This window comes from Ammospiza caudacuta, chromosome 37 (genome assembly GCF_027887145.1).
Source record: "Ammospiza caudacuta isolate bAmmCau1 chromosome 37, bAmmCau1.pri, whole genome shotgun sequence".
Taxonomy (NCBI): Eukaryota; Metazoa; Chordata; class Aves; order Passeriformes; family Passerellidae; genus Ammospiza; species Ammospiza caudacuta.
The window spans coordinates 670495-688574 of NC_080629.1; the positions used below are offsets into that span (position 1 = coordinate 670495).

Consider the following 18080-nt stretch of genomic DNA (forward strand, 5'->3'; position numbering starts at 1 on the left):
GGGGCAGCGGCAGGTGCGCGGCGGGGGAGGGGCGGCGGTGGGGGAGGGGCGGTTTCTATTTTGGGCCTCTGCCCCTTTAAGGGAACCCCGGGGCGCTCTGGGGGGGTGGGGGAGGGGCCCGGGGGGAGGGGGGGAGGGGTTCGGGGTGGGGGAGGGGCCGCCCCTCCCCCCCCTCCCCCCCCCCCCCCCCGGGGGCCATAAAAGGCGCGCGGAGGCTCCGGAGCCCCCCGGGAGACCCCGAGGGAACCGAGAGAGGAGAGAGCGGCCATGGTGAGGATCCCCAAAAACCCCGGCATTCACCCCAAAATTTACCCCAAAATTACCCCAAAATTTACCCCAAAACCCCCGGAATTTACCCCAAAATTTACCCCCAAATCCCCAAAATTTACCCCAAAATTTACCCCAAAATTACCCCAAGATTTAACCCCAAACCCCCGGAATTTATCCCCAAAATTTACCCCAAAATTACCCCAAAATTTACCTCAAAACCCCCGGAATTTATCCCCAAAATTTACCCCCAAATCCCCCAAATTTATCTCAAAATTTACCCCAAAATTACCCCAAAATTGTCCCAAAACCCCCGGAGTTTATCCCCAAAATTTACCCCAAAACCCCCGGAATTTACCCCAAAATTTACCCAAAATTACCCCAACATTTAACCCCAAACCCCCGGAATTTATCCCCAAAATTTACCCCAAAATTACGCCAAAATTTACCCCAAAACCCCCCAAATTTATCTCAAAATTTACCCCAAAATTACCCCAAAATTGTCCCAAAACCCCCGGAATTTACCCCAAAATTTACCCCAAAAACCCCCGGAATTTATCCCCAAAATTTACCCCCAATTCCCCCAAATTTATCTCAAAATTTACCCCAAAATTACCCCAAAATTTACCCCAAAACCCCCGGAATTTATCCCCAAAATTTGCCCCAAAAATTCCTGAAATTTACCCCCAAAACCCCCTGAAATTTGCCCCAAAATCTCCAGAATTTACCCCTAAAGTGCCCGGAATTTACCCCAAAATTTACCCCAAGATAGCCCTGAAATCCCTGAAATTTACCCCAAAATTCCTAAAATTTATCCCCAACATTTACCCCCCAACCCCCGGAATTTACCCCAAAATCTGCCCCGAAAACCCCGGAATTTACCCCAAAATAACCCTGAAATTTACCCCAAAATCCACCCACAATAACCCTGAAATTTACCCCAAAATTTACCCCAAATTTACCCCCAAATCCCCGGAATTTACCTCCAAAAATCCCCAGAATTTATCCACAAAATCCCCCGGAATTTACCCCAAAATCTGCCCCTAAACCCCCGGAATTTACCCCAAAATTTTCCAATAAACCCCTGGAATTTACCCCAACATTTACCCTAAAACTTACCCTAAAATTTACCCCAAAAATCCCTGGATTTTACCTCAAAATAGCCCTGAAATGGACCCCCAAATTCCTGGAATTTACCCCAAAAATTTACCCCAAAATATCCCCAGAATTTACCCTCAAATCCCTGAAATTTACCCCCAAATCCGCGGAATTTACCCCGTAAATTTACCCCAAAATAGCCCTGAAATTTATCCCAAAAATCCCCAGAATTTACCCCGAAATATCCTCGGAATTTACCCCAAAATAGCCCTGAAATTTACCCCAAAATTTACCCCAAATCCCTGGGAATCTACCCCAAAATCTACCCCAAAATTACCCCAAAAATTTACCCCCAAATCCACAGAATTCACCCCAAAAATCCCCGGAATTTACCCCAAAATAGCCCCAGAATTTAGCCTAAAATTTACCCCAAAACAACCCTAAAATTTATCCCCAAAATCCCGAAATTTACCCCCAAAAAAACCTGGAATTTACCCTCAAAACTTACCCCCAAATCCTCGGAATTTACCCTGAAATCCCCGGAATTTACCCCAAAAATTTACCCCAAAACAGCCCCAAAATCTCGAAAAAAAATCCTCCTGAAATCCCCCCCCGTGATGCCCAAAATTTCCCCCAAAATCCCCCAAATTTCCACTTTAAAGCCCTAAAATCCCCCCCAAAAATCTCCAAAAAATCCCCAAAACCCTAAAAAAAAAAACCCAAAACCCCCAAAAATCCGGGATTTTTCCCCAATCCAGGCCCCCAAGAAGGCAAAAACCTCCCCAAAAAATTTCCCCCCAAAATCCTCAAAAATTCCCTTTAAAATCCCTCAAACCCCCCCAAAAAATCCCCAAAACCGCCCCAAAAAATTCCCCAAAAATCCCAAAAAATCCCCAAAACCCCAAAATTCCCCCAAAGCCCCAAAATTTGGGATTTTTGCCCCATTTCCAGGCCCCCAAGAAGGCGAAGCGCCGCGCGGGGCGCCGAGGGCAGCTCCAACGTCTTCTCCATGTTCGACCAGACCCAGATCCAGGAGTTCAAGGAGGTGGGGGAGGGGCCGAAGGGTGGGGGAGGGGCTTGGAAAGGTGGGGGAGGGGCTAAAGTGGGGGGAGGGGCAAAAATCGCGGTGGTTTTAGGGCAAAAAATGGGGGAGAAATGGCCAAAAATGGTAAAAGGGGCGGGGCTAAATAAGGGGGGGTGGAGCTTAGAGAAGTGGTGAGGAGGTAAAAAGGGGGAGGGGCTAAATTGGTGGGAGGGGCAAAAATTGCGGTGGATTTAGGGCAAAAAATGGGGGAGAAATGGCCAAAAATGGGAAAAGGGGCGGGGCTAAATAAAGGGGAGGGGCTTAGAGAGGTGGAGAGGGGCTACAAAGGGGGAGGGGCTAAATTGGTGGGAGGGGCAAAAACCGCGGTGGTTTTAGGGCAAAAAATGGGGGAGAAATGGCCAAAAATGGTAAAAGGGGCGGGGCTAAATAAGGGGGGGGTGGAGCTTAGAGAAGTGGTGAGGAGGTAAAAAGGGGGAGGGGCTAAATTGGTGGGAGGGGCAAAAATTGCGGTGGATTTAGGGCAAAAAATGGGGGAGAAATGGCCAAAAATGGGAAAAGGGGCGGGGCTAAATAAAGGGGAGGGGCTTAGAGAGGTGGAGAGGGGCTAAAAAGGGGGAGGGGCTAAATTGGTGGGAGGGGCAAAAACCGCGGTGGATTTAGGGGAAAAAATGGGGGAGAAATGGCCAAAATTGGTGAAAGGGGTGGGGCTAAATAAGTGGGAGGGGCTTAGAAAGGTGGGGAGGGGCTACAAAGGGGGAGGGGCTAAATTGGTGGGAGGGGCAAAAATCGCGGCGGTTTTAGGGCAAAAAATGGGGCAGAAATGGCCAAAAATGGGGAAAGGGGCGGGGCTAAAAGGGGGTGGGGCTAGATAGGGGGAGGAGCTTGAGGAAAAGGGGATGAGCTTTAAGAAAAGGGGAGGAGCTTGAAGAATTGTGGGCGGAGCTTATAGCAAGCGGGAGGAGCCTCCGCTTTTTAAAAACGCCCCAAAATCCCCAAATTTTTCCCGTTTTTTACCCGGATTTTTTTGGGGGGGCGGGCATTTCTCGGGTGGGCGTGGCCACGACGCCCCTCCCCCATGACGCCCCGCCCCCATTTTGCCCCGCCCCGCCCCCAGGCGTTCACGGTGATCGATCAGAACCGCGACGGGATCATCGATAAGGACGATCTGCGCGAGACCTTCGCCGCCATGGGTGGGTGGGGCCTGGAGAGGGGGCGTGGTCACAGCCGGGGGGCGTGGCCAGCTCTGGGGGGGCGTGGTCTGGGTGCGGGTGGGGCAGGAATGAAAATGGGGGCGGGGTTTTTGGGGGAAAGGGGGCGGGGCTTCAATGGAGGGGCGAAGATTAAGGGGTTGGAGGGAAGGGGAGGGGCTTGAAGAAAAGGGGCGGAGCTTAAAGGGGAGGGGCTTAAATAGAAGGGTTAATGGAAGGGGGAGGGGTTTAAAGGGAAAGGGGAGGGGCTTACATAGAAGGGGCGGGGCTTAAAGGAAATGGGAGGGGATGAAACGGAAGGGGAAGGGATAGGAAGGGAAGGGGAGGGGCTTAAAGGGAAGGGGAGGGGCTTAAAGGGAAGAGGAGGGGCTTAAAGGGAAGAGGAGGGGCTTAAAGGGAAGGGGAGGGGCTTAAAGGGAAGAGGTTTAATGGAAGGGGAGGGGCCTAAAGAAGGGGAGGGGCTTAAAGAGCATGGGAGGGGCTTAGAGGGAGTTAATAAAGGGGTGGGGCTGAACGGGGTAAAATTAGAATGGGAGGGGCTTCATGAGAGTGGGAGGGGCCTAATTGGGCAAAAAATCAGAGTGGCGCAAATGAAGGGGCGTGGCTTTGGTATTTAAGCAAAGTGGGCGTGGCTTAGAGAGGCGTGGTCTGCCTGAAACGGGCGCGGCCGAGCTTTGTAAGCAAAAGGGGCGGGGTTCGATTGCTGTGGGCGGGGTTTGCGAGGGCGTGGCTGGTGTGGGCGTGTCCCGACGTGGCCCCGCCCCTTCCTCCCAGGGCGGCTGAACGTGAAGAACGAGGAGCTGGACGCGATGATCAAAGAGGCCTCGGGGCCGATCAACTTCACCGTGTTCCTCACCATGTTCGGGGAGAAACTCAAGGGTGAGGACCCCAAAAAACCCCAAAATCTGGAAAATTCACCCCAAAATATCCCAAATAGCGAAAATCCCATCCGAAATAACCCAAAATAACCCAAAATAATCCAAAATAACCCAAAATAACCCAAATTCCACCCAAAATAACCCCGATCAACTTCACCGTGTTCCTCACCATGTTCGGGGAGAAACTCAAGGGTGATGGACCCAAAAAACCCAAAATCTGGAAAATTCACCCCAAAATATCCCAAATAGCGAAAATCCCATCCGAAATAACCCAAAATAGCCAAAATTCCATCCAAAATAACCCAAAATAACCCAAAATAACCCAAACCAACTCCACCGTGTTCCTCACCATGTTCGGGGAGAAACTCAAGGGTGAGGACCCCAAAAAACCCCAAAATCTGGAAAATTCACCCCAAAATACCCCAAATAGCGAAAATCCCATCTAAAATAACCCAAAATAACCCAAATCAACCTCACCGTGTTCCTCACCATGTTCGGGGAGAAACTCAAGGGTGAGGACCCCAAAAAACCCCAAAATCTGGAAAATTCACCCCAAAATATCCCAAATAGCGAAAATCCCATCTAAAATAACCCAAAATAACCCAAAATAACCCAAATTCCACCCAAAATAACCCAAATTCCACCCAAAATAACCCCGATCAACTTCACCGTGTTCCTCACCATGTTCGGGGAGAAACTCAAGGGTGAGGACCCCAAAAAACTCCAAAATCTGGAAAATTCACCCCAAAAATGTCCCAAATTCAACTCAAAATAATCCAAAACAACCCCAAAGTAACACAAAACAACCCAAAAATGCCCCAAAATTCACCCCAAAAATGCCCCAAAAATCATCCTGAAGTGCCCAAAATTCAACCCAAAATGCCCCAAAATTCACCCCAAAAATGCCCCTAAAATCATCCTAAAGTGCCCAAAATTCACCCCAAAATTTCCCAAAATTCACCACAAAAATGCCCCAAAATTCACCCCAAAAATGCCACAAAAATCACCCTAAAGTACCCAAAATGTCCCAAAATTCACCACAAAAATGCCCCAAAATTCACCCCGAAATCCCCAAATTTCACCCCAAAACTCCCCAAATTCCCCCCAAAATCCCCCCTGGCGCCACTGGGGGTGGCTCCCCAAGCCCCTCCCCCTTTTCCCCTATGGCCACGCCCCCCGGGGCACTGACCACGCCCCTTTTCCTTTGGCCACGCCCCTTTAGGGGCGGATCCCGAGGACGTCATCATGGGCGCCTTCAAGGTGCTGGACCCGGACGGGAAAGGGTCAATCAAAAAGAGCTTGTGAGTGGGGGCGGGGCTAAAGGGGGCGGGGCCAGAGTGGGCGTGGCCTAAATGGGGAGGAGCCCAAAAGGGGAGGAGCCAATGAGAAATGGGGAGGAGCCAAAGCAGGGCTTTGTTTAATTGGCTCCTCCCCCCCGGTCAATCAAAAAGAGCTTGTGAGTGGGGGCGGGGCTAAAGGGGGGGGCGGGGCCTGAGTGGGCGGGGCCTAAAGGGGCGTGGTCAGACCGGGGTGGGGGAACTTTAAATTGGGAGGGGGGAGGGGCCAAAATTTGGGGGGAGGGGCTAAAATTTGGGGGGGATGGGGGGAGGGGCTGAAATTGGGGTCGCGGGGGAGGGGAAACCTCAAATTTGGGGGATGGGGGAGGGGCCAAAATGGGGGGGCGGGGCTAAAATTCCGTGCGGTGGGGGAGGGGCTGAGATTCGGGGGTGGGGGAGGGGCGACCCCAAATTTGGGGGGTGGGAGGAGCCAAAATTAAAGAGGGTGGGGGAGGGGGAGCCCCGAATTTCGGGGGGGGGGGAGGGGTGGAAATTTTGGGAATTTGGGGCAATTTGGGGAATTTGGGGCAATTTGGGGGAGGGGTCTGAGGGATGTTTTGGTGTGACCCCTCCCCCCCCCCCCCCCGTGCCCCTCCCCCAGCCTGGAGGAGCTGCTGACGACGCAGTGCGACCGCTTCACCCCCGAGGAGGTGAGACCGAATATCCCCAAAATCGGCCCCAAAAGGGCCAAAATCGGCCCAAAAATCGGCCCCAAAATGGCCAAAATAAGGCCCAAAATCGGCCCAAATATGGCCAAAATCAGCCCAAAATCGGCCCAAAAAGGCCAAAATCGGCCCAAAAATCGGCCCCAAAATGGCCAAAATAAGGCCCAAAATTGGCCCAAATATGGCCAAAATCAGCCCAAAAATCGGCCCCAAAAAAGGGCCAAAATCAGCTCAAAAATCAGCCCCAAAATCGGCCCCAAAATGGCCAAAATAAGGCCCAAAATCGGCCCAAATATGGCCAAAATAAGGCCCAAAATCGGCCCAAATATGGCCAAAATCAGCCCAAAAATTGGCCCAAATATGGCCAAAATCAGCTCAAAAATCAGCCCCAAAATCGGCCCCAAAATGGCCAAAATAAGGCCCAAAATTGGCCCAAAAATGGCCAAAATCAGCCCAAAAATCGGCCCCAAAAAGGGCCAAAATCAGCCCAAAAATCAGCCCAAAAATGGCCAAAATAAGGCCCAAAATCAGTCCCAAAATGGCCAAAATCAGCCCAAAAATCGGCGCCAATATGGCCAAAATCAGCTCAAAAATCAGCCCCAAAATCGACCCCAAAATGGCCAAAATAAGGCCCAAAATTGGCCCAAAAATGGCCAAAATCAGCCCCAAAAATCGGCCCCAAAAAGGGCCAAAATCAGCTCAAAAATTGGCCTAAAAATCGGCCCCAAAATGGCCAAAATCTGCCCCCCAAAACCCCTAAATGGGCCCCAAAATTCACTTAAAAATCAGCCAAGATCGGCCCAAAATCGCCCCAAAAATCAGCCCAAAAATAGCCAAAGTCAGCCCAAAAATACCCCAAAATCAGCCAAAATTGGCCCAAAAATAGGAAAAGCCAGCCCCATAATCAGTGACCCAAACACCCCTAAATCACCCCAAAAATCGGCCCCAAAATCACCTCAAAATCAGCCCAAAAATAGCCCAAACACCCCTAAATCAGCCCAAAACTTGGCCCAAAAAAACTCCAAAAATCACCCAAAAATCACCCAAAAAATCACCTCAAAATCAGCCAAAATCACCCCAAAAATCGCCCAAAAATTCCCAAAAATCACTCCAAAAAAATCACCTCAAAATCAGCCAAAATCACCCCAAAAATTCAAAATAAATTCCCAAATTTTCTCTAAAATCCCAAATTTCCCAAAGTTCCGGAATTTTCCGTTCCAGATCAAGAACATGCGGGACCCCAAACCCCTCCAAAAAAATTTCCCCTTTTAGACCCTTTAAACCCCAATGAATCCCAATTAAACATCCCAAAATTCAAATTTTCCCCCAAAACTTCCCCAAAAAATTCCTAAATTTCACCCAAAATTTGCCCGGATTTCCCTCCAGCATTCCCATCCCAAAATTCAAAATTTCCCCCTAAACTTCCCCCAAAAATTCCTAAATTTTGCCCAAAATTTGCCCGGATTTCCCTCCAGAATTCCCATCCCAAAATTCAAATTTTCCCCCAAAACTTCCCCAGAAAATTCCTAAATTTCCCCCAAAATTTGCCCGGATTTCCCTCCAGCATTCCCATCCCAAAATTCAAATTTTCCCCCAAAACTTCCAAAACTCCCCCCAAATTTGCCCCAATTTCCCTCCAAAACCCCCAAAACTACACCCAAAACCCCCTCCAGAATTCCCAAAAATCCCCAAAATTCCCCCCAAATTTTCCCCCCAAAATTCCAAAATCTCCTCCCAACATTTCAATATTCAGCCCAGAATTGAGAAAAAAAAATCCCAATTTTCCACCTGAAATTCCCCAAAAATCGCCTAAAAATGGCCCAAAAATCGCCAAAAAATCACCAAAAAATCGCCAAAAAATCCCCAAAAATTGCCTAAAAATCACCAAAAAATCGCCAAAAAATCACCAAAAAATCACCAAAAAATCGCCAAAAAATTCCCAAAATTCCCAAATTTCCCAAATTGCCGATTTTTGTGTTTTAGATCAAGAACATGTGGGCGGCGTTTCCGCCGGACGTGGCGGGGAACGTGGATTACAAGAACATTTGTTACGTCATCACCCACGGCGAGGACAAGGAGGGCGAGTAGGGACCCCAAAATCCACCAAATTCAGCCCGAAAAATATTCAGGAATTTACCCCGAAACGCCCTGGAATTATCTCAAAAAATTCATTAATAAAGCTTGAAAAATTCAGGAATTATCCCCAAAAAATCTGGGAGTTTACCTCAAAATACTCTGGAATTATCTCCAAAAAAATTCATTATTAAAGCTCAAAAAATTCAAAAATTAGCCCCCAAAAATATTCAGGAATTTACCTCAAAACACCCTGGAATTAAATAAAAAAAAAATCAGGAATAAAGCTTGAAAAATTCAAGGATTATCCCCAAAAAGTTTGGGAATTTACCTCAAAACACCCTGGAATTATCTCAAAAAAAATTTCAGGAATAAAGCTCAAAAAATTCAAGAATTATCCCCAAAAAATTTGGGAATTTACCTCAAAACGCCCTGCAATTATCTCAAAAAAAATCAGGAATAAAACTCAAAAAATTCAAGAATTTTCCCCAAAAAATTTGGGAATTTACCTCAAAATACCCTGGAATTATCTAAAAAAAAATTCAGGAATAAAGCTCAAAAAATTCAGGAATTATCCCCCAAAAATCTGAGAGTTTACCTCAAAATACCCTGGAATTATCTCAAAAAAATTCAGGAATAAAACTCAAAAAATTCAGGAATTATCCCCCAAAAATCTGAGAGTTTACCTCAAAATACCCTGGAATTATCTCAAAAAAATTCAGGAATAAAACTCAAAAAATTTAGGGATTATGCCAAAAAAATCTGGGAATTTACCTCAAAATACCCTGGAATTATCTCAAAAAAATTCAGGAATAAAACTCAAAAAAATTAGGAATTCTCCCCCAAAAAATCTGGGAATTTGAGGATTTTCCGGGGGAATTTGGGGGCGATTTTTGAGGTTTTCAATTGGAATTTTGGGGTTCTTTTGTTGTAATTTTGGGGTTTGGGGATGGAATTTTGGGGATGGAATTTTGGGGATTTTCGGGCGGAGTTTGGGGTTTTTGGTCGCAAATTTTGGGGATTTTTTTGGGACGAAATTTTGGGGTTTTGGGATGAAATTTTCATTTTTGGTTGGAATTTTGGGGGTTTTTGGGGGGGTTTTGGGCGGAATTTGGGACACTGCCCCTCCCCCCCCTTTCCCCGCCCCTCCCCCCCTCACAAACCACACCGCAAAAGGGGGCGTGGCCAAACCCGCTTTATTCCACATGGTGGGCGGAGATTGGTGGTGACCACGCCCCCTTCCACTGCCCCTCCCACGCACAAACCACACCCCAAAAGGGGGCGTGGCCAAAACCGCTTTATTCCACATTGTGGGCGGAGATTTGTGGTGACCACGCCCCCTTTCCACGCCCCAGTAACACAAAAAGGGGGCGGGGCCAAATCCTCTTTATTCCACATTGTGAGGGCGGAGCTTGGTGGTGACCACGCCCCTCCCCCCACACCTCCCTCACAAACCACACCCAAAAAGGGGGCGGGGCCAAACAATATTCATTCCACATTGAGGGGGCGGAGCTTGGTGGCGACCACGCCCCCTTTCTTCGCCCTCACAAATCACACCCAAAAAGGGGGCGGGGCCAAACATTCTTTATTCCATTGTGGGCGGAGCTTGGTGGTGACCACGCCCCCTTTCTTCGCCCTCACAAATCACACCAAAAAGGGGGCGGGGCCAAACATTCTTTATTCCCTTGTGGGCGGAGCTTTGATGTGACCACGCCCCCGGTTTTTTTCCCATACGGGCTTTTTTGGGGGTGGGGGGTGGGGCCTGGGCGTGGTTTGGCCCCTCCCCCTTTGGCAGAAGGGGGGTGGGGGCGGGGCCGGAAGTTGGGGGCGGGGCTTAGGAGCCTTTCCGGGCCCGCTCGGCCGCGTCCAGGGCGGCCACGCCCCTCAGGGCCCCGCCCAGCTGCAGAAGGTTCAGGAAGGATTTGAGGGCGGCCAAAGGGGCCGAGAGCCACAGGAGGAGCCGGAACAGCCCCGGCGAGCCCGGGAACGCTGCGGGAAACCAGAAAAAAACCGGTCAGAACCAGTACAAACCAGCACAAACCAGTACAAACCAGTACGGAGCAGTACAAACCAGCAGCAGTTAAAAAAAAACCCCAAAAAACCTGAAAAAAACGGTTAAAAAACCGGTAAAGAACAGTTAAAAATGGTTTAAAACCAGTCAAGACCAATTAAGGACCAGTAAGATCCAGTTAGAACCAGCACAAACCAGTACAAACCAGTATGGAGCAGTACAAACCAGCAGCAGTTAAAAAAAACCCCAAAAAACCGGAAAAAAACGGTTAAAAAACCGGTAAAGAACAGTTAAAAATGGTTTAAAACTGGTCAAAACCAATTAAGGACCAGTAAGATCCAGTTAGAACCAGTACAAACCAGTACAAACCAGTACGGAGCAGTACAAACCAGCAGCAGTCAAAAAAAACCCCCAAAAAACTGGAAAAAACGGTTAAAAAACCGGTAAAGAACAGTTAAAACTGGTTTAAAACTGGTCAAAACCAATTAAGGACCAGTAAGATCCAGTTAGAACCAGTACAAACCAGTACAAACCAGTACGGACCAGTACAAATCGAAAATCCTAGAAAAACCCCCCGGGAAAACGGTAAAAAAAAAAAAACAGTTAAAACTGGTTAAAAACCAGTTAAGAACCAGTTAAACCCGGTTTGAAACCAATTAAGAACCGCTACAAACCAGTTAGAACCAGTATAAACCAGTACAAACCAGTACAGACCAGCACAAATCTGAAAACCTAGAAAATACGGCAAAAACCCCAGGAAAAACAGTAAAAAAACCCAGTTAAAACGAGCTCAAAACCGGTTAAAACCAGTTTAGAAACCAGTTAAACTCTGCAAGGAGCAGTTAGAACCAGTATAAACCAGTACGGACCAGTATAAACCAGTACGGACCAGTATGAATTAAAAAAAAAAAAAAAAAAAAAACCAACAGAAAAATTGGTAAAAAAAAACAATTAAAACCAGCCTGAAACCAGTTAGAACCAGTTTAAGCGGTTTTGAATCAATTAAACCAGTATAAACCAGTGCAAACCAGTATAAACCAGTGCAAACCAGTATAAACCAGTATAAACCAGTATAAACCAGTCCAAACCAGTATAAACCAGTCCAAACCAGTATAAACCAGTCCAAACCAGTACAAACCAGTATAAACCAGTATAAACCAGTATAAACCAGTATAAACCAGTATAAACCAGTATAAACCAGTCCAAACCAGTTCAAACCAGTTCAAACCAGTATACACCAGCATGCACCAATGGTTTCCTACAATCGGGCGCCATCTTGGGCGGCCATTTTGGGCGGCCATCTTGTGAACTCTAGTACAGGCCGCCATTTTGAATAAATCCCTTAAACACAAAATACACCAGTACAAACCAGTACAAACCAATACAAACCAGTACAAACCAGTACAAACCAGTATAAACCAGTATAAACCGGCACAAACCAGTCCAAACCAGTATAAACCAGTCCAAACCAGTACAACTCACGTTTTGGGCCCTCTCCCCAGTACAGCAGGTACAGGCAGCAATGGAATCCCTCATTTCCGGCGCACAGGAGGAAGAGGAGGGGCTGGGGGGTGTGGCCAAAAGGGGCGTGGCCCAAAAAAGAGGCGGGGTTATTTTGGGTAGGGACACGCCCATTCCCAGTTTTGGCCCCGTTTTATTCCCAGTTCTGTCTTTAACCCTTCCCAGTTTAAACCAGTTCATCCCAGTATAACCAAGCTCATCCCAGTTCATCCCAGTTTGTCCCAGTTCTCTCCCAGTATAAACCAGTTCATCCCAGTTCACTCCCAGTCCCTCCCAGTTCATCCCAGTTTTATTCCCAGTTTCATCTCGAACCCCTCCCAGTATAAACCATTCCCTCCCAGTTTGATCCCAACCCCTTCCCAGTACAAACCAGTACAAACCAGTACAATCTAGCCCCCCATTAACCCCTCCCAGTCCATCCCAGTCCATCCCAGTTTGTTCCAAATCCCCTCCCAGTGCCCCCCAGTATAAACCAGTTCACCATTAACCCATCCCAGTCCCTCCCAGTCCATCCCAGTATAAACCAGTCCCCCATTAACCCCTCCCAGTCCAACCCAGTCCATCCCAGTTTGTTCCAAATCCCCTCCCAGTCACCCCCAGTATAAACCAGTTCACCTTTAACCCCTCCCAGTACAAACCAGTACAAACCAGTACAATCTAGCCCCCCATTAACCCCTCCCAGTCCATCCCAGTTTGTTCCAAATCCCCTCCCAGTCCATCCCAGTATAAACCAGTCCCCCGTTAACCCCTCCCAGTACAAACCAGTACAAACCAGTCCCTCCCAGTCCCCCATTAACCCCTCCCAGTACAAACCAGTCCCTCCCAGTTCCCCGTTAACCCCTCCCAGTCCATCCCAGTCCATCCCAGTTTGTTCCAAATCCCCTCCCAGTCCATCCCAGTATAAACCAGTCCCCCGTTAACCCCTCCCAGTCCCTCCCAGTACAAACCAGTTTATCCCAGTCTCACCCTGCTCTGGTAGTAGCGCCTCAGCAGGGGGTGCCCCTCCCCCCCCACGCTCTTGTGCGACGACGCCCCCTGGAGGGTGGAGCTAAAAAAAAGAAAAAAAAAAAAAAAAAGAAGGGGGCGTGGTCAGACAACGGACACGCCCACATAGCCATAAACGGCGTGGCGATAAACAACGCCGCCATATATGGAGCGGTGACCACGCCCGCATTGAAAAATATGGAAATAAACCCACATTAGCATAAGTGAAGGCGAGGCCACGCCCACATTGCCATATATGGAGTGCAAACTCCCCCCCCATATTACGGAATATGGAGCAGAGGCCACGCCCACAGTGCCATATACGGAGTGGAATAAACCGCATTGCCATATATGGAACATAGGCCACGCCCACACTGACAAATATGGAGCGTGGCTGCCATATTGTGATATGTGAAAGAGGCCACACCCACATTGCCATATATGGAGTGCAACCCCCCCATATTACGCAATATGGAGCAGAGGCCACGCCCACATTGACAAATATGGAGTGTGGCTGCCATATTGTGATATGTGAAAGAGGCCACGCCCACACTGCCATATACGGAGTGCAGCCGCCATATTGCGATAAATTAAATTGCGGCCACGCCCACAATTCCGTATATGGCCTAGTGGCCACACCCGGGGTCGATCCCAGTTAACCTCACCCACATAAACCACGCCCCCTTCCAATTTAAACCACGCCCCCAACTCCCCATTTCCCAATTTCTTCTCCATTTTCCCAATTTTCCCCTTTTTTCCCCATTTTTCCCCGCCTGACCCAAGCCAGACCACACCCACTTAAGCCCCACCCCTTCACATTCAAGCCACGCCCACTCCCACTAAAGCCACGCCCCCAACCCCCATTTCCCCCTCAATTTCTTCCCCATTTTCCACCATTTTCCCTTTTTTTTTCCCATTTTCCCCCCAATTTTTTCCCTCCCAGCCCCACCCTGACCCCACCCCATAAGCCACGCCCCCTCCCATTAAACCACACCCCCAACTCCCATTTTCCCTCCAATTTCATCCCCATTTTCCCCTATTTTCCCCCATTTTTGCACCTCCCGACCACGCCCCAACAAGACCCACCCCTAACACTTAAGCCACGCCCCCCTCCCAATAAACCACGCCCCCAAACCCCCATTTCCTCCCAATTTCCCACATTTTTTCCCCCCATTTTTTTCCCCTCGAGGCCCCGCCCACCAGTGCATGTGCAGCCAATGGCTGGCGACGTCGAGCGCCATGCTGAGCTGGAAGAGCCCCGCCCACTGCGGGTAGAGCAGCGCCAGGTTGAGCAGCAGGCACAGGGAGCTCAGCCTGTCCGTCAGCATGTCCAACATGGCCCCCAGCCGCGAGCCTGGGGGGCACAAACCAGTACAAACCAGTACAAACCAGTACGGACCAGCACGGAGCAGCTTTGGGGCGAGAAAAGCCGAAAATCGGCGAAAAAAGTCGGAAATTCTGGAGGTGAAATGTCAAAATTCTGAGGGGGAAAAGCCACAAAAGGGGAATCCAAGATGGCGGTGGGGGCGTGGCCAAATGGGAGCTCGAAGTTTGGGGGCAAAAAGTCGAAATTCTGGGGAGAAAATGTCAAAATTCGGGGGGAAAAAGTTCAAAATTTGAGGTAAAAAAAAGCCAAAGTTTGGAGGGAAAAGGAGGAAAGGAGAATCCAATATGGCGGAGGGGGCGTGGCTTAATGGACGCACCCATTTAGACCACACCCCACTGAAATATTTCAGCATAAACCACGCCCACAATGACATCATAGCTAAACAAGGACGCATGGCGTCATCTACACAAACCACGCCCCCATCACATCACTCACCTCCGGCCACGCCCACAAATTCCCAAGCCACGCCCCCAGATTTTAAACCACGCCCCCAGTTACCAAACCACGCCCACCGCCGCCATTTTGGGCCCTTCCCCATCCCCTTTTCACCCGCCCAGTTCATCCCAGTTTGTCCCGACCCGCTCCCAGTATAACCCAGTAAAAACCAGTACAACCAGCACAAACCAGTATAAACCAGTATAACCCAGTATAAACCAGTATAACCCAGTCCCCTGTCCCAGTACAAACCAGTACAAACCAGTATAGCCCACTATAACCAATACAAACCAGTATAAACCGGTATAACCCAGTGCCCCCAATGCCCCATCCCAGTACAAACCAGTATAAACCAGTATAGCCCACTATAACCAGTACAAACCAGTATAACCCAGTACAAACCAGTGCTCCCAGTGCTCCATCCCAGTACAAACCAGTATAAACCAGTATAAACCAGTACAAACCAGTGCCCCCAATGCTCCATCCCAGTACAAACCAGTACAAACCAGTGCTCCCAGTGCTCCATCCCAGCACAAACCAGTACAAACCAGTATAAACCAGTATAGCCCACTATAACCAGTACAAACCAGTATAACCCAGTACAAACCAGTGCTCCCAGTGCTCCATCCCAGCACAAACCAGTACAAACCAGTATAAACCAGTATAACCCAGTACCCTGTCCAAGCATTCTGGCCGCGTGTCCGTCCACGGCGTCCAGCAGTCCGGCCAGGAGCCCTCCCAGTACAAACCAGTACAAACCAGTGCTCCCAGTGCTCCATCCCAGCACAAACCAGTACAAACCAGTATAAACCAGTATAGCCCACTATAACCAGTACAAACCAGTATAAACCGGTATAACCCAGTGCCCCCAATGCCCCATCCCAGTACAAACCAGTATAAACCAGTATAGCCCACTATAACCAGTACAAACCAGTATAACCCAGTACAAACCAGTGCTCCCAGTGCTCCATCCCAGTACAAACCAGTATAAACCAGTATAAACCAGTACAAACCAGTGCCCCCAATGCTCCATCCCAGTACAAACCAGTACAAACCAGTGCTCCCAGTGCTCCATCCCAGCACAAACCAGTACAAACCAGTATAAACCAGTATAGCCCACTATAACCAGTACAAACCAGTATAACCCAGTACAAACCAGTGCTCCCAGTGCTCCATCCCAGCACAAACCAGTACAAACCAGTATAAACCAGTATAACCCAGTACCCTGTCCAAGCATTCTGGCCGCGTGTCCGTCCACGGCGTCCAGCAGTCCGGCCAGGAGCCCTCCCAGTACAAACCAGTACAAACCAGTGCTCCCAGTGCTCCATCCCAGCACAAACCAGTACAAACCAGTATAAACCAGTATAAACCAGTATAACCAGTACCCTGTCCGAGCACTCTGGCCGCGTGTCCGTCCACGGCGTCCAGCAGTCCGGCCAGGCCGTAGCAGGCGGCCGCGGGGCCCGGCCGGGTCGGCATCAGCCAGAAGGAGACGGCGGCCAGCAGGATGCGGGCGTACCCTAAAAACCAGTAAAAACCAGTAAAAACCAGTATGGACCAGTATAAACCAGTATGGACCAGTATGGAGCAGTGTTAACCAGTATAACTCCAATTTCGGGCACCAAAATGGCACCAAAATGGGTCCCTGAGTGATGGAGGTTCAGTGGATGACCAGTATGGACCAGTATAAACCAGTATGGACCAGTATAAACCAGTATAAACCAGTATGGACCAGCATGGACCAGTATGGACCAGTATAAGTCCGGTTTTGGGCACCAAAATGTCCCCAGATGGCACCAAAACGGGTCCCTGGTTGGCACAGAGTGAGAAGGATGACCAGTATAAACCAGTATAAACCAGTATGGAGCAATATAAACCAGTATAAACCAGTATAAACCAGTATAAACCGGTATGGGTGGGCGTAAACCAGTATAAACCAGTAACACTCCCAGTACAGCCCCACTGGGAACGCCCCAATCCCCTCCCAGTCCATCCCAGTATAAACCAGTAACCCCGAGTTCTCTCCCAGTCCATCCCAGTCCATCCCAGTATAAACCAGTACCCCCAAAACCCATCCCAGTATAAACCAGTTCCCCCCAAAACCCCTCCCAGTCCATCCCAGTATAAACCAGTGTCCCCGAGTTCTCTCCCAGTCCATCCCAGTTCCCTCAAATCCCCCTCAGACCCCTCCCAGTCCATCCCAGTATAACCCAGTTCCCTCCCAGTCCACCCCAGTCCCCTCCCAGTTTATCCCAGTCCCTCCCAGTCACCCCAAATCCCCCTCAATCCCCTCCCAGTTTGTCCCAGTATAACCCAGTTTCCCCCCAAACCCCTCCCAGTCCATCCCAGTATAACCCAGTTCCCTCCCAGTCCCCTCCCAGTTTATCCCAGTGCCCTCCCAGTATAACCCAGTCACCCCCAAACCCCTCCCAGTCCACCCCAGTCCACTCCCAGTTTATCCCAGTCCCTCCCAGTGACCCCAAATCCCCCTCAATCCCCTCCCAGTTTGTCCCAGTATAACCCAGTTCCCCCCAAAACCCCTCCCAGTTTAACCCAGTCCATCCCAATCCCCCCCAAACCCTTCCCAGTCCCTCCCAGTATAACCCAGTTCACCCCAGTCCCTCCCAGTCCCTCCCAGTATAACCCAGTTGACCCCAGTCCCTCACAATCCCCCCCCCCCCCCCCATTTCCCTCCCAGTTTATCCCAGTTTGGCGCTCACCGATCAGGTTGGGCACGAACAGGAACACGCTCCTCACGTCCTCCCCCCCCATTGGCCCCGGGACCCCCCAAAATTCCCCAAAATCCCCAAAATTCCCCCAAAAATCCCCCCCAAAAAAATCCCCGGGCGCGGCGCGGCCCCTTTAAGAGCGCCGCGGGTCACGTGGTGCCGGAAGCGGAAGGAACGCAGGAGTCGCAGCCAATCAGAGCACGGCTGAACGCGCCTGCGCCAATCACAGCACTCCAATAAACACCTCAGCCAATCAGAGCTCGCCTAGCGTAGCCGCGTACACTAGAGCCCCCCCTAAAACGCCTCCACCAATCAGCGCACGCGAAGCAACGCCGTAACCAATCAGACCCCGCCTAACAACGCTGCAACAGATCAGAGCCCGCCTGGCAACGCTGTAACCAATCAGAGCGCTCTTAGCAACGCCTTAGCCAATCAGCGCCGC

The 18080-nt window shown here is 49.7% G+C and overlaps 2 protein-coding genes across 3 annotated transcripts; one reads left to right on the forward strand and one right to left on the reverse strand.

The window, feature by feature from the left end:
- Positions 1 to 200: 200 nt before the first annotated feature.
- On the forward strand, positions 201 to 9483 carry MYL11 (myosin light chain 11). The gene is made up of 7 exons (XM_058823078.1): positions 201 to 270; positions 2317 to 2410; positions 3525 to 3600; positions 4393 to 4497; positions 5719 to 5797; positions 6435 to 6483; positions 8482 to 9483. The coding sequence occupies exons 2-7, from the start codon at positions 2375 to 2377 to the stop codon at positions 8584 to 8586; spliced, it is 450 nt and encodes a 149-aa protein (XP_058679061.1). The 5' UTR covers positions 201 to 270; positions 2317 to 2374; the 3' UTR covers positions 8587 to 9483.
- Positions 9484 to 9946: 463 nt separating this feature from the next.
- CDIPT (CDP-diacylglycerol--inositol 3-phosphatidyltransferase) lies at positions 9947 to 17683 on the reverse strand. Of its 2 annotated transcripts, XM_058823076.1 has the most exons (6): positions 17630 to 17683; positions 16295 to 16429; positions 14288 to 14441; positions 13070 to 13151; positions 12065 to 12146; positions 9947 to 10560 (listed from the first exon to the last, which is right to left on the reverse strand). In XM_058823076.1, the coding sequence occupies exons 1-6, from the start codon at positions 17679 to 17681 to the stop codon at positions 10406 to 10408; spliced, it is 660 nt and encodes a 219-aa protein (XP_058679059.1). In that variant the 5' UTR covers positions 17682 to 17683; the 3' UTR covers positions 9947 to 10405. The 2 variants fall into 2 exon arrangements, with proteins under 2 accessions (XP_058679059.1, XP_058679060.1); XM_058823077.1 differs by lacking the exon at positions 17630 to 17683 and having other exon boundaries at positions 14288 to 14499; positions 16295 to 16427.
- Between the last annotated feature and the right edge of the window lie 397 nt (positions 17684 to 18080).

What these genes read in the sequence shown, in the direction of transcription:
- MYL11 (XM_058823078.1), top strand. Translation starts at nt 2,375, where the DNA reads ATGTTCGACCAGACCCAGATCCAGGAGTTCAAGGAG. An exon ending in GTTCGGGGAGAAACTCAAGG is followed by an intron (nt 4,498 to 5,718) that starts GTGAGGACCCCA and finishes ACGCCCCTTTAG; the next exon opens with GGGCGGATCCCGAGGACGTC. An exon ending in ACCGCTTCACCCCCGAGGAG is followed by an intron (nt 6,484 to 8,481) that starts GTGAGACCGAAT and finishes TTTGTGTTTTAG; the next exon opens with ATCAAGAACATGTGGGCGGC.
- CDIPT (XM_058823076.1), bottom strand. Translation starts at nt 17,681, where the DNA reads ATGGGGGGGGAGGACGTGAGGAGCGTGTTCCTGTTCGTGCCCAACCTG. An exon ending in GGCGCTACTACCAGAGCAGG is followed by an intron (nt 12,147 to 13,069) that starts GTGAGACTGGGA and finishes CACACCCCCCAG; the next exon opens with CCCCTCCTCTTCCTCCTGTG. An exon ending in CTGGGGAGAGGGCCCAAAAC is followed by an intron (nt 10,561 to 12,064) that starts GTGAGTTGTACT and finishes GGTTTCCCGCAG; the next exon opens with CGTTCCCGGGCTCGCCGGGG.